General features: G+C 50.2%; 1 protein-coding gene across 1 annotated transcript in view; it reads right to left on the reverse strand.

Moving 5' to 3' along the window:
• OSBP2 (oxysterol binding protein 2) overlaps positions 1 to 15,284 on the reverse strand; it is a 157,486-nt gene that overhangs the window by 15,709 nt on the left and 126,493 nt on the right. The window contains exons 5-8 of the mRNA XM_085311662.1: positions 8,700 to 8,898; positions 6,321 to 6,438; positions 5,985 to 6,051; positions 5,416 to 5,583 (exon numbers count right to left, since the gene is read on the reverse strand). Of these exons, the coding sequence (XP_085167788.1) occupies positions 5,416 to 5,583; positions 5,985 to 6,051; positions 6,321 to 6,438; positions 8,700 to 8,898 (552 nt within the window). The remainder of the gene's footprint in view (positions 1 to 5,415; positions 5,584 to 5,984; positions 6,052 to 6,320; positions 6,439 to 8,699; positions 8,899 to 15,284) is intronic.

Here is a 15,284-nt window from a genome sequence, read left to right on the forward strand (position 1 = left end):
CACATTTCACTTCAGACCTCCAGTGGGCTCCCAAAGAGCATTTCAGCAGCAAGCCTWGTTCCCTCCTGCCTCCCAGCAAGCACTCCGCAGGCCTCGAGCTAGAGATGGCAAGGAGGGCAGAGATGCTGCTTGCGGCGCTCCCGTTGCTGCTGACACGCTCTCCCTCCCCTGGAAGCAGCAGTAGCATTTGTGCCACGACTACTGATGCTGTTCGAAAGCGTCCTCTTTCCAGGTAAGCGCAGGACAAAGCCCTCTGTGCTGCTCCCCAGGCCCCCTTCCGTCACCTCCTGGCAAATAAGCCCTTCCCACGCAGTCCTGAACGTCAGCACATCAGGAGACTCTGGAAAACCCTGCCCAGAGCCACCAAGATCAGGAYCAGTCCTTTCTCCTGCACAGTGCATCTGCTTGGCTTACAGGTGTGACACCTGCTGAGCCACAACACAGCTGAGGAGCAGGAGCAGGGCTGAGCCCCAGGCACGTTCATCTGCCACCAAGGCCCTGCTTGGCATTGATTTCTGAGCCCTCAATCCTTGCCGGCCCCATGACGGCAGCTGAAGGGGTACAGGCATGTCACCATGGGGCTGCTCTTGGGTAGCATCAGGTCTAACCTTGCCCAACTTCTAAGCACAAGCTTAGGGAAACTGAGATGTTTTCTGTCACGTGAGTGGAATGTCTTCTGCCTGGAAASAATCCAAACTGGGCTTTTATGTTCAGTTTGGAACAACAAAACTATTTTAGAACAAGGAGATGTTTGGAGGATTGGAGAACTGTTTTTCACAGAAGCTAAGTTACATATTGTATAGTAAGAAAAAGATAAATAAAAAGATCATTTCAGCCTAGGATTTAGCCTAGGCTAAGCACCAGGGATCCTGGCATATCCAAACGAGACAGATTTATGTAGAAAGGGAAGCAGTGCATCCACAGCAGAGCATATCATGACCAACATGAGATAACTCTCAGAAGAAACCCAAGCAAAGCAGTCCATTCAAATAGGCAGCATGAGAACAAAGTCAGCAGCTGTGTCCTCTCCATCAGCACTGCTCAATGACAAATCAAAGTCTTTCCACGGAGGAATAAAGATTAACACACCAAAAATGCAAAATCTCTAAGCCTTTTTACTCCCTTTTAATGCAGCAGATTTGCTCATCCACAATAAAAATTAACAGGAGTACTAGCAGTTCACATCACGTCCCTTTGGGAGAGGACAGTGTCTCAAATATGCCCCTCAAAGGCATTTTTGCCTTTAGGCAATCAACTGGAGCACCTGGAAGTAGAAACTCTGTTCACCTCCCCGTCAGCAATCCCAATCCACAGCACGCAGAAGAGCCTCACCAACATTTTATACTACAAATAATTAGCCAAGTTTCAAAACAGTCCTTCTTAAGCTGGCTGCTCTGCTTCCTTCTCATCTCTCTTTTGCCCCGTTAACTGCAGCATTAGCTTTGAAGACCTTATTAGACAGCTCCATTTCAATTCACAGAGCTGCCAGCTTCTCCTGCACTCCAAGAAAATGTATACCAGGGAAAGAGAATTTAAATGGCCATTTGAAGTGTATTTAAGAGCCCCCTGCCCCTCGTCGCCTTTACCACAGGCTTATTGTCTTTTCTTGGAGTAAACATCCCAAATAAATGCCATGTGAGTCTGAGCTAGCAGGGCACAAAGTACCCCTCTGCCCTCCAATTTCAGATGGGAGTAAAAACCCATTCTGTACCTGGGGGTTGAGGGMTACCTTTGCTTCCCCATAGCAGAGGATATAAAAACAGAGGAGCTWACAGCAAGCAGCTGGTGCTGGGCTAAGCAGGATTTTTTTTTACAACACACAGCTCTGTTGAACAGTTGAAAAACAGCACTGCTGGGAAACGCCAGATCCACTTGCCCCAAGGAGGAATGGAGTAATTACTTCCCCCGAGCTGACACTGGAAGTTGTTGTGAGAAGCAGAACATATTGTCCTCAGGTTTTTATTTTGCTTCAGCAGCTCCTGGAATGATTTGATTGATAGGAAAGGTAGGAATTTCCTCTCCCCAGGCACTGCAGGTGCTGTATTTCTCTGGAGGATGTGTCCAAGTCCTGAGCTTATTCCTATACCAGCCAAGCCTTTATCTGACATTGAGGTTGATGCGGAAACGCTAGCAGACAGTACTGGGCTGAGTATTGCTGCTGGACGCAGCACAAGGAGGAGACGAACTCATATCTCTGACTTGGAGGTTGTCAGGCACTGTCCTAAAAAGAGATAAGGTATAACCAACTGAGCAAGCAAGCTTCTGTAACATACCAAGGGCCTTGACTTCAGCTACATTGTATGGTTCAAACTTTCTGCACTACTTCCACTCCAGCCAGCACCATAATAATCTAAATCTACTCCTAGTCATTCTACAGTTCTCCTGAGTTTGTTGGGACTTTGCATTTTGCTGGGAAACGGATGATGTACAGCAGCACACAGTCCCATCCACAGTGCTAACTGAGCTGGTCAAGACCTGCTGATGAATCGACAGCTATTTTGCTCCGAAAAAAATCTTTCTGCTGTGGTGTTGGGAGAGATTGGGTGGGCTTTCTCGCATGGGCTGCTGCCTTCTGGTCTTGGATGAGTTAGTATGATCCAGCCCAACCTGCAAAATCAGTAGCAGGATCCACCTACCCTCGTGTAGGGGACTGGAGGTTAAATGGCTCCATCCAAGCCCTGTCTGTTGTACATATGCCACTGCTGGTCAGTCCCTTCCCAGGGAGCACTGCTCGTTAATTAGTCCGCTGACGAGCCATGCGCTGTGGGCACCAGCAGCCTCTGAGTGGAACAGGGAGATTGTCACCAGGCACAGGCTCAGCTGATGACAGGACACAGGTCTGGAGTTGTTCTAGGTGCCAGCAAAGACTGGGATTTCTCCTCCTCTTTTCTGAACTGAGGAGTGAAAAGGCTCTAAGCTTGATGGAAGTAAATGAGGCAACAGCATAGTTTATCTGCAAGAATCAAATACACTGCCCACTCACATTCTGCAGCAACCTTTGTAAGAGGACTTTCTCCAGAGAGACACCTGCCAGCAAACCCTCTCTTCTAAATATCTGCAGGAATCTGGCACACCAGGAAGTGAATTTAGCATCCGGTGGGGGAAATCATGCCTGTAAATTGTCCCTGTGGTGTCTCCTTCACTAAAAGGCCACTCTTTGCAGGGAGGATAGTTATGCTGGGTCACCAGGATGAGACTCGCACTCCCACCGTGGGCCTCTGGACCATTTGCCCAGGGAGACCACAGTCTCCTTGGACAATGCAATTGCTTGCAAGATATCGCTGGCTCCCACAAGAAAGTGTCTTGCTCACATCACTAATTGGGCACTTACTTATCTAGAAAGGTCTCTGCTAAATAGCAAAGTTCTGTGAGAAGGAGCCTCAAAGCACACAGCTGTAATACACTTTCCTCCATGCACGCAAAGGAGAGGGCATTCATCCTACGAAAGAAAGACACTCCACGCCCTGACTGCAACTTCAAACCACACCACAGGGGACATGAGAAAAGCAACATTACTGAGAGCTCTAGGATCCAGCCAACTCCTGCTTTCACCAGGACAAGGATGGAGATGCTGGCTAAGCCAAACAAGACCAGATCAGATCACAGCACTGTCTTCTGGCAGACAGCACCTTCCCACAGTCTGTTTAGTGGGGACTCACAACAGCAAAATTGTAATCTCCAACATGATCTCTTGGTTTCAGATCCTAGGTGCAATGCATAAATTCTGAGAGACTGGAAGTATCCTGATTCTCCCCTTGCCTTTGTACCAGTTTGATTTGCAGAGGACTTTTGGGCAATGCCCCTCTCTGCTCCAGCTCGCCTTGGGCATTCAAGGCAGCAGATGCACACGAGCAAGCTGCCAGGGATGCAGGTGCTCCAAGGCTGTCCGCATCTGGCACAGGGGCAGGAGAAAAGACCAGTCCACAAGAACCACTTCAAATGGTCCCCAACYTACCAGCCATGACGCAAGAGTCAATTACCACAGAGCAATTAGCACTACAGATTCATGGTGCTACATTCATCAGTCAGTCCCAGACACCCGGAGCTCAGCCTCTGTGGGCTGCTAGTCCACAGAGAGGAGGAAAGGATGCAAACACCCTTCCTCCCATCAGGCAGGCTTTGCTCTCCTTGCTGTGCTGGCTCTGCCTGACAAGACCACCAGCATTCRGCAGTAGGTGGAATTTTTTCATGGGGCACACAAATTGCAGGGGAAAAACATACAGCTCAGTCAGACGAGGCAGAGCTGAGCAGTGAGGACACATGGGGCTGGGAGGGAGAGGAGTGAAACAGCTTTGGTGGGATTTGCCAGCACAAGGGGACAGGGCAGGCACAGGGCTGCCAATGTGGCACAGCAGCTTTGCCCTCAGCTCAAACAGGGATCTTGTGGTAGCTGCAGTCCTGAGGGGCTCAGCTCTGAGATGGAAGATGTTAGAGGAAGGAGCAAGATGTCCAGGTCAGTCCCTGGGAACAGTCCTTCCCTGGATGTGCTAGCTATCTCCTTGAGGGACAGCACTCAAGCTGCACTTACCTTCATAGCCATATGTGCCACGTGTATGTACGAAGGTACGTAAGGGGGCCCCAACAACTGCAAGACCAAGTTCTGTAGCCTGACAGCTCCAAAACAGACCAGCCAGCCACAGCCAGAGAAACTGAGCCATGGTAGCCACATCTTGACCACCAACCCAGAGGGAGTTGGTGACATGCTCCCTGTCTTGCCCAAGGCTTTCTGTGCCACCACAGCTTCCAGTTTATCAATAAATTAATTTATGAGTAGCTCTCCAGCAGAAGCCACCAGCCAAGAATTACTTCCATAAACTTTGCTTCTTTCAGGCCTCAGGCACCAGCTGCCTGCAAATACCTCCTCAAGGTTTGTTTCTTCTGCACACCCTTCCCTTGCACAAATGCCACATGAATCTTGAAAGAAATAAAATACTATCCTCTCGCACCCTCCACATGCCCCGGTACTGTTCTCCCTTCTGCATGTGACTCTACAGGCCTGCAGGAACCACCCATCCAATCTATTCACCATAAACTAGTCATGCCAAAAAAAGTCTTTGATCTTTAAACACTTTCAAAGACTCTCTCTGATGTCAGCCCCTGACACCATGCTGCTCTAGCACAAAGCCTGGCCTCTGAAGGACAGGGCAGTTGGCCGCACTCTTCTTCACTTTCGGGTGATTCCTGCATATACTGCATGCACGCAGTTTCCCCAACTACTAGCAGGACTGCCCATGGCCCATGGTCCCTGACTCAAGAAGCTAAAATCCAGATCCTGTGTGTGGCAATGAACCACGCCCAAATTGAGACCTCAGTTTAACACTCACACCACAGCACTACCCTTTCTGCAGGCCCTCAGCAACATCGGTTGCCTGGTTTGCACCAGGCCAGTGGGGAAGTTGCAACATGCTCACTTACAGGCATGGGGATCTTCGACAGTTCTTTGCCAATGCAGTTTTTCATGATGCTCCAGAGGTTAAGGCTATAGTTGGGTTTGTCAGGGATGCGAGTCCTTCTCCTCTTCTTCGGTAGGAGATCTTTGCAAGTGGATTCATTGTAGCTGGTTTGATTGGAGCTGTCAAACACCTGTGAAAGCACCAAAATAAAGGCAGGTTTAAGCCAGACTCTCCCAGCAGACCAAGTCAGAAACTGCCAGCTCCTGGGACTCTAGCTCTTGGATGCTGCTCCCTCTCCACTCAGGCAACATTGGCTTTGCTCAGTAGAGGTCAAGTACACTGCATCAGAAAAGTAATGGGGTAAATATCCCCCTTGCTCAGTCCTGCTACCTCCAGGAGGACATTTGAGGCGTTCATGCAAGTTCACTGACATCTCTCTCACCATGGCTCACACAGCAACTAACTCTGCTCCCATCCTTGAGGCCACACAGCAAACCGCATGGCGAGCTCACAWCCAACCTCCTCTCCCGCTCATCTCTCCTCGTGCCATCACACTAGGTCCATCCCTCTCTCCCTGTGCAACAGACTCACACTGTCCTCCAGGTTCCAGTCTTCAGGGTGACCCTCACTGGCCCCGCTCAGGTTACTGCCAGAACGCCTGCAGGGACAAAAGTGACAACCAATAAACATGAGGAAGGCAGACAACAGGAGTGTGTGGTACCGCGCAGCCACCACCACCCAGGACATCTCCCTGCGCCACCTGAAGAGTGAGCCAAAAGTGAAGAAGAGTGAGGCCAGCTGCCCTGTCCTTCAGGTGCTGCTGGGAAGGCAATGGGGTGATGGAGACTGTTCCACAGGTGTGACAAGGGTGACACTCAGCACATGGTGAGCCAGACAAGTGGCCCTGGGGTGTGGGGGGGAACATACCTGTGGTGCTTAGGGTCTGCAGTTACAGTGATAAAAGCTGGTGCATCCTCCATGGCGTCAAAATATTCTGTCTCCTCATCTTCATCACTGGCTTCTCCTTTTGTGGACTGCACACTCCCTGTTGGCACAAAGCATCCAAGCTGCTCAGCTTACTGCTCTCTCTCCAGCAGGACATCCATGCGTCCCACCAGCACACACCACTGCTGCCTTTCCCCCAAGCCCACCCTCCTCCTGCTGTGTGTCCCTCTCAAACGCCAGCTCACTTCACAGCCTCATCCTCTCTTCTCCATCCCGCTCCACAGTGCTGTAAGGCTGCCAGGCCGACCGCAAACTCCTTTGGGGAGTTTGCGGTCCTCTCTGATCTGAGAACAAAAGCCTCCTCTGCCATGCTTGGGAGCACATCCCAAATGCCCTCAGCCTGACTGAGCCAGACACAAGCATATAACATGTGCATCCCATYGCATCTGATACAGCTCCCATCCTTGCAGCGGCACATCTGCCTGGAAATCCAGGTAGGATTAAAAGAAAAACAAGTCATATGTTTCAGGCATTGCCCCGAGATACCTCCTGCCCTTCGAGCTTCCCAGCCGCGTGCTCATAGACATTTCTCTTCCTCGGTGCTGTGGAAGAGATTGCTGTGAAGATGGGAACTGTCTGCAGCCTAGTCTGTTCTCCCGGCCGCAGCAGAAAAGCAGCCCTCCTGCATGCAGYCACCATCCTGTGCCTCCTGCCATAGCTGCAGCCTCCCCTCACCACCCTTCTTAGTGCTCCTTGGCCTCTCTGCAGACCCCGTTGGGAGTCAAATGCTTCCCCACGACTGTCACCGCCACYTTGTGCACACAGTCACCCCACAGACATTAAACTTAGCTGTTTTGGAGGCATGAAGTGCTTGCTCCTGCCCTACTCGCACTGCCACTAWCCTCGTCCTCCTTGAGCAGAGCTCCACTTCAGGCACCTACCTGGCTGCTCTCTTTTAAAACCATGATTCAAGAAGCCTCTCTGTGCAACCAAGTAGCCAGGACCATGCAGGGCCTCCTGGCAGCCCTCTAAAGTACCTCTTTCTCCAAGTGACCAGCAGCCACAGCACTGCACGGCAGCACCCACTGCTGCTCATGCCTGCAGCTAACTGCCTGGTTYGGCTCCCCCTACCTGTCATCTCAACTTGGGTCACATTACAGAGTGAGGTCTGCAGATGGACAATGCTCTTTTCCATCAGYGAGCTCAGGGACATCGGTCCTGCTCAGGGCTGCTGGGTGGTGTCTGCTGCACCACCAGCAAGGAGGGACAACGACACAGCTGGGCCAACCTGGGACAGTCCAGCACTGCACAGGCTGCATGCAGGCAAATGGAGAAAACAGGATGCCGTGACCATTTCACTGCAGTGTCTGGTGCTGCTGAGTTGTTCGCTTGTCTTCCTGGCATGGAAAGGTCACCTCCTCCCTGGTATCACTGCTACGTTCTTCTTGCTTGGGGGTGAACCACCTGAAGAGCAAGGTCACCTCTCGCAATGGGGTCATGTCRCACGGGATTTGTGCCGTTGTCCAAACTGATTTAGCCTCTACCCACCCCAGCTGTGATGTACGGCATGCTGAGAGGTGTTGGGAATGAGGGTAACACAAGGTAACACCATCATCTCCCTCCAACAGTTATTTTCTCCCATAGTCCAAGTTCTTTAAAATTGTAGCAGGGCTCTATTTGCAGTTTTCAGTTTTTAACTAGTGCTTTCTGCATGGAGGGAGAGGATTTGGCACTAATATCAGAAGCACTTAGACTTTATTGCCCCCTAAGTTCCTGTGAACAGCAAACAAGCTGCGACTTCTACCTTCTGCTGCGCAGCAGTACAATCAGCAGCACGAGGGACCCGTCGGTTGCCTCCATACAATAACCCTGCCATCCAGCAGTCAGAGATGAGCCTGTGGGTCGGGTTAAGGCCATTCAGATATTCCGAGATACAGGTGGGCAAACAGGTCTGGATACACATCCCTCTCCTGCACCAGTGTCCAGAAGCCTGGGGAGACCCAAGTCTCCATGCAAGAGCAGCAGGGCAGTTGGAAACGCTTTCAGGGCTCCCATGGAAGCACACCAAGGGTGAGCTGCATTAGCACCTCTTCAAAGATCACTGCTGCCTTTCAATCAGATTTTACTTAAGAAAAAAAGTCACTGGCATACAGGGCTCGTACATCCTTCTCATCCCAGCTGCTGCCCTCCAAGCAACCCACCAGCAGCAGTAGGGTGGAAAACCCACTTTTGCCTGCTGTCCCTCTGGCTTCTGCCCAGGRCTCCACCTCATAGTCATGCTCATTGCTGGCTGCTGAGCACAGGGCAGCCGATCACAGCACCTGGAACTCCCACGCCAGCCCCTGTCCCAGCGGCACTCACCTTTGGCAGTGTTGGCGACGCACACGCTGCCGGAAGACAGGCCRGGGGCTCCTCGGCAGGCTCGCTCCAAGCTGTTATGCTGTTTGGCTAGCTGCTCAATAGTCTCTTCCAGGCGGATCCTCTGCTCTCGCTCATACTGGAGTGCCCGCTGCCATTTTCGACTGTGAGTTTCAGCTAAGTCCAGGAAATCACGGCAAGCCTGGAGGAGAGGCAGGAACAGGTCAGGAGCCAGGAGTGATCGCCCTTGCAACCCRAGAGCTGGTCACAGAGCCAAGACTGACATACTTTAATTCCCAAACTGGTTACCCAGCTACTCCACTTCCTCYTACGCCAGTACTGCTATTTTAGGAAGTGCAGCCCCAGAGCTTTGCATGATCCCCATGTCTCTGGAACTAAGAACAGTACAACTCAGATCGTCCAAACCTTCAGCATCTCAGTCAAGGTGGCCRCAGCGCTGCAGCCCTTGGGTCTAGGAAGCCATTGCTCTGATGTGATGCCCCATCTCCCACAGCAGCTCAACAGTCCACCAAGTGGGTTCAGCATAACCTATTTACCATTCACATCCTTCTCTCCATCACCAGCTTTGACAGCAGCTCAGGGAGCCCAGACTGGGCTTTCACAAACTTTAGCCATCCATTATCCAAGRCAAGCAGCCTGGGAACCCAAGCAGCAGCCCCAGGAGATCTACAGGCCAGAGAGAATGACAGGTCCCCAGGTAACACCCRGACATAGTTGTGGAAGATCAGTTGTGAGCTGGTAAGACCTTTCCTCCAAGGAAACAGAGCAGTAGGGCTATGTGGGTTCTCCATGGAGCTGCCTGCACAGCCCAGGAGATGGCAAAGGGTTAGGTCTGTCCTCTGCAACACCTTCATGAYGGCCAAAAGCTCTAGTCTTTCTGCAGCATGCCCTTTTAAGAGAAATGGGACAAACCAGATAGGGGGAGGCACACACATGTGCTCAGTACAGCAAGAGATGGAGGGCTCAGCTGCTCATGGGGCTCTCGTGGCACCCACAGGTCCTGGCCCTGTACCACCAGGAACAGGACAGCAGAGATGATATGACTGAGGCTCCTGCAGTTCATAGAATCAGTAAGGTTGGAAGGGACCTCTGGAGATCATCTAGKCCAACACCCCTGCTCAGCAGGGTCACCTAGAGCATGTTAGACAGGGTTGCATCCAGGCAGCCTTTGAAGATCTCCACAGAAGGAGACTCCACAACCYCTCTGGGCAACCTCTTCCAGTGCTCTGTCACTCTCACAGGGAAGAAATTCCTCCTCACATTCAGGCAGAACTTCCTGCGCTTCAATTTCTGCCCAATGCCTCTTGTCCTGCCACATGGGACAACTGAAAAGAGTTGGTCYCCATCCCCTGGACACCCTCCCTTCAGGGACTTATACACACTGATAAGATCACACTCCCCCCCAGGCTTCTCTTCTCCAGGCTAAACAGGCCCAGCTCTCGCAGCCATTCCTCACAGGGCAGATGCTTCAGTCCTCTCATCATCTTTGTAGCCATACATCAATTCTCTCCAGTAGCTCCATGTCTCTCTTGTCCTGGAGAGCCTACAACTGGACACAGTACTCGAGATGAGGCCTCCCCAAGGGCTGAGTAGAGGGACAGGATCACCTCCCTCAACCTGCTGGCAACACGCTTCCTAATGCATCCAAGGAGACCATTGGCCTTCCTGGCCACAAGGGCACATTGCTGCCTCATGATCACCTTGTCATCCACCAGCACTTCCAGGTCCTTCTCTGCAGAGGTGCCTTCCAGCAGGTCAGCCCCCAGCTTGTACTGGTGCTTAGGGTATAAGGTGCACAGGAGAACTCCTTGGTGGTGGCATTAATTATTTACTGTATCAACCTGATGCAGGTCTGTACAGCATCCAAACACCCATAAATATGCTSTGACAAGGCACAAGAATGAAAAGGACAGGACCAGGAATTAGCCCCAGCGCAGAGTGACCAGAAGTGATTTCCCCCCAGAAGATTAAAGACTGCTCTCTGCCTCCCCAGGATCCCCAGGTGCATCCTCCCCAGGTGCACTGTGCACATGGTGGGCTACTTCCATGCACAGGATGTCTGCTTGCTGCCAGCCCTGAGAAGCTGCGTTTCTATTGTCTGACAAGAGGGAGAGACCTAAGAGCTTAATTTTTAGATTATTTTTTTATGTCTGACTGAAACATCAAGTCTCCTTAGCTTCACAGATCCATTTGTGATTGAGCACATGCAAAGTTAAACATGTGCACAGATGCGGGACTGCACCTCCTCTTCTCCCCCCTAAGCCGGTGCAAAGCCAGCTGGGACATACTAAACAACTTATGTTTGAAAGTGAGAAAATGTGATTCTTGCAAAAACTTTACGGGAGGTTGGAAGCAGACGGGCATCTCACAGGCAGAATAACTGCATTTTTGTATGGGACGTGATGTTCAGCTAGCTCCATCACATTACCATAAAAAGTATGGTACAAACATAGCTCTTAATATAAATGCTGGTCCAAACCACTAAAAATAATTCAAATGACTAAAAGGAGAGCAAATTTTGTATAACTAACAGACTTCTAACCATCTACAGGGTCCAGTTGTTTTCTGTGTTTCAATCTACTTGGATTTCACATGAGATTCATACAGTTCTTTGCACTTTACTCAAAACCTGGACTGGCAGATTTCACYTGAACATCTAGTAAGTGCTGCTCTCCCTGCAAGCACCAGGCTCCTGGGCTTCAGCTTCCCTTAAATGTCCTGATATTACCAGGATTAAACCAMGAGGAGATCTGATTCATTAGTTTTTTGTGAAGTTTTTCCTTTACAAAGGAGCAGAATATGACTCTAATCCATCTTAAAAAATTCTTCCTTTAAGGACATCAGGCAAAGAGTCACCAGTAAAGCAATAAGGTTTTCACATTTTAGTTGAAGTAGCACAAAACACAGGGAATTTAATACCCTAACACACAAAATATGGAAAAATATGCTGGGATGAACGCACATGTCTCTGATTGCATTCCAAGTGCTGCACRGTTCCTCGTGAAGCCAATTTCCAGTTTCACACAAATGAACTCCTTGTTCCAGGGAAAGAGGCAGGAACAAAATTTAGATCAGAGAAATGAAGGAGAAACACAACAAGAGTTTACAGCTGCTGCTGTAGTTGTTACCTACACGCTCTGTTCCGATCTGTCTACTGGAAAAAGTAAATGCAACTCATCATATTTGTAGGGATTTTTAGTTTCTAGTCATCTCTGCTGTCTCCTGCTTCCTAATAATTGCATCAAGGACTTGCAGAGAAGGACATGACCCTACACAGACTTACACAAGCTTAATGCCACCCCAACTGCAATCTCTGGATCACTCTCACTCTGCAAAGCTAACTCCACTGGCAGGCTTCTGTAGGATCAGTCTGAGCATCACACTGGCCAGGGTGAAGTTAAATGTACAGGCTGCATGTTTTTGCAAACCTGTTCCTCTTACAAGTGTGAACTGKTAGATTTAAGCATCCCCAGGGTGAGCGACAGTATACATCATTATTCAGCATCATTAAGGCTCTCTAACAAGATGCAATCACATGCACTTTTGCAGGCAGAAATAACTCRGCTGAAAAACATTTGCAAATCTCTGAACATGGGTTTGTCCTAAGGCCTTCTCAGTGATGCTAGGAAGCAACTCAGAAGTGCTGCGAAGACTACAGAAAGATACATACCTACACCATGTCGAAATGTTGATAAGGCTGTATCACACATGAGGAGAGAGGGTGGAAATCAATGCCACCTGGTGCAGGGCTGAGAGGGTTGAGCAGTTTTAGTGGTAGTGGCCAGTGGATCAGCTCAGCTGTTCATGAATAAGGGTGGAGCACCCTGATGCCCTGCTTCTCCACATCAAGGGCCAGGCTCAGCTCTACGCTAAGATGCACCAGCTCTTACCACCCTGCTTTTCCACTGGAGGCAGGCAGGGAAGTACAGAGCACCCCATCAGATCTGCCAGTCCTGTCCTCAATCCCATAGTTGTATTCCCATCCTCACTCTCCTGACAYCCTCTAGCTCCTCAATGGGAARGGAACCATCCAGGTCCTCCTCACAYGAGTGCAGATCTTATGGGGCTGCAAGGATGGGCACAGGCAGGAGACACTCCTGGGAGAGCAGGGTGCCAAAGGGCATGGCCACAGGTTGCCAAAGCTCTCTTTGCTCCTGAGGGAAGRATAAGAGACTGAACTGCAGATTTCCAGGATGCTTCACAAAGCACCACRTTTTCATCCCATTTTCCAGCAGCAGCTCGACTCCTCTCCTGTACCCAAAAAAAGTCATGTTTGCTAGCCAGCCAGCAGCCACAGAGCACGCAGCAAAGGCGCACAAGGTAGATGCCACATTCCCCAATCTCAAGCTGAAGTTTCTTTCCAAGAAAAAGTTTTTCTTTACTCTTGCATCTTTCCAAAGGCTGCCATCACTGGCAGTTAGTTAAAACTAAGCTGTAGTCCAAGCTGGCATGCTTACATCTTTTATTACGCTGATGTATTGCAATAAGAGGATGATACCACATTGGCAAGTAACCACATAGTGGCCATGACCTTCGCAGCCAGGGAAGGCTCATTATCTGCTCTGAAGGGCCTATCTCTGCAGTCAGAGAACACACTGCTTGCACAGAAATACCCATTGCAGGGCCGCTCCCTGGAACATAATACGGAAATTGCCAGCTGTCCCCAGCTCAGAGGGTTGAATGCTTTCAAATGATGCACAAGGACATCACCTGTAATTATCCCGCTACAATTAAATGCATTTTTTAAGATTGTTATGGGAAATGGAATGTTTCTGGTATAAATGTAAATTACAGAAAAAGGAAGTGACTACAGATGAGCTCAGGCAGACTTTCCAAGCACTTCATGAGGGAGCTGGAAGCCTAAAAGAAGTGGAGGAGAAATCTCAGGATCAATGTCCTAAAAAAGAATTGTAACAGATAAAACCTTGAGTCCTTCTGTCTCAAGGCTCCAAAGAGTTTCTCTGAGGATCCATGCTACTCCTGTTACAGCAGGGATATCTGCAGAATGACTTCACCCACATCCATGTCAAAAAGTCCATGCCATTGAGAAGCRGCCACCAGTGCTGCACATGCTTTCCCTCACATCTCCATCGAGCCAGGCCTGAGCGTGGCCAGATCTGGAGGTTTCAGGAAGGTCCTAGACMGGGCAGGGTACAAGGAGGACAGGGGAGATATGAGGGGGATATGCCTGAGCCTGCCACTGGCCTATTTAGGACTCTCCCTGTGAAGCCATGAGGCTGGAGCTGCAAACAAGACCATGTCTGGAAGCAGATAAAGAGCTCCGTTTCCTTCACACATCCCAAGCACTGTTCACCTGCATAGTTGCACAGGGGTTTTTATTTCTCTGCCCAGCCTTGATCCCTGCAAGAAGCTCACTCCAACACTGCTCAGCCTGAACAAGAAGCCCATGCTGAGCCCAGCCTGAGGACCCTCCTGCATCAGGGAAGGGTAACCAGAGCCGTCCCATCCTAAAAGCCATTTGAAGTACCATACTTGATATCTAGCAAAGTATACGGACACACCAAGCCTGCTGAAAGCGGCTGCCTATGAGGTTCAGGGCTTGGGAGCTGCATGTCCTACAAGCAGGGCCCAACACATCCAAAGAACAAGCTTCAYTTACAGTCAGGGTGTCCTCTTAACCTGTCGCTGTCCCCCACCCATTGTGTCCCACAGGGCCTCACCAGCCAAACACAGAAAGGCCATAGTGCCACTGGTGGATCCTCCTTAAGACAGCAGTCTCCTGCCTTCCCCAACCAGCTTGTACAACTGTGTGCAATTARTGTTACTCCTGTCTGGCCCACTGGAGTTTTTAAGCAAATGCCCACCACTCACTCCAGCGGTGGGTRCTGCTTCTAAGAGGGGGTGACAATTCAACTTATTAGAGCCCTTTGCRTCCTCAGGAACCATGTGGAGATGGAACGTGGAGGATGCTGGACTCCTTCCTCACGCTCAGGAATCAGCAGCTGCTAYTGAGCTGTATTTTTCTCACAAGTCCCTGCCATTGCAAAAAAAAAAATGTGTTTTCATGTATTTCTCTTTATTTGCTTCAAACACAAAGTATTCACAAACTGCACTAGTGCCATGGGAGAAGGAAAGCATAGCTGCTGGCAAGTGTCCTGTGAGAGCTGCCGCATGGGGCGTCCCTAAGCTGGGAGAAGCACAAGCCTATGAGATAYCTATTTCAGGAGATCTGTGACATCAGCCCTGCCCTGGCAATGCTCCTGGATGGAAACTGGAGGCTGAAGCATTACAAATGGCTCCTCTCCAGCTCCAAAATGCGGGGGAACAGGATTAGAAATTGCAACCTGACAAGACAGCCCCATGGGTAGCCTCTGACCTTAACAAGGTGATGGCAGCAAGCAGTCTTCTTGCTCTGCGGGAGCCTGAGGGTGCAGCAGTTCAGAGGTTTGTCAGGAAACAGAAGGGTTGGAGTCAAGTCTGCGTGTTCATTCTGGAAGCCCCATTGGAAGGACAATCAACCCAGCCAAGGTTTGAAGCTCTCTGTGCATGTCCCTGCTGTCAACTATGAGGGTATTGCACTGTCTGCTGATTCCAACACTCCGGAGT

The sequence above is a fragment of the Rhea americana genome, unplaced genomic scaffold (genome assembly GCF_003343005.1).
Source record: "Rhea americana isolate MKP2758 unplaced genomic scaffold, rheAme1 scaffold_347, whole genome shotgun sequence".
Taxonomy (NCBI): Eukaryota; Metazoa; Chordata; class Aves; order Rheiformes; family Rheidae; genus Rhea; species Rhea americana.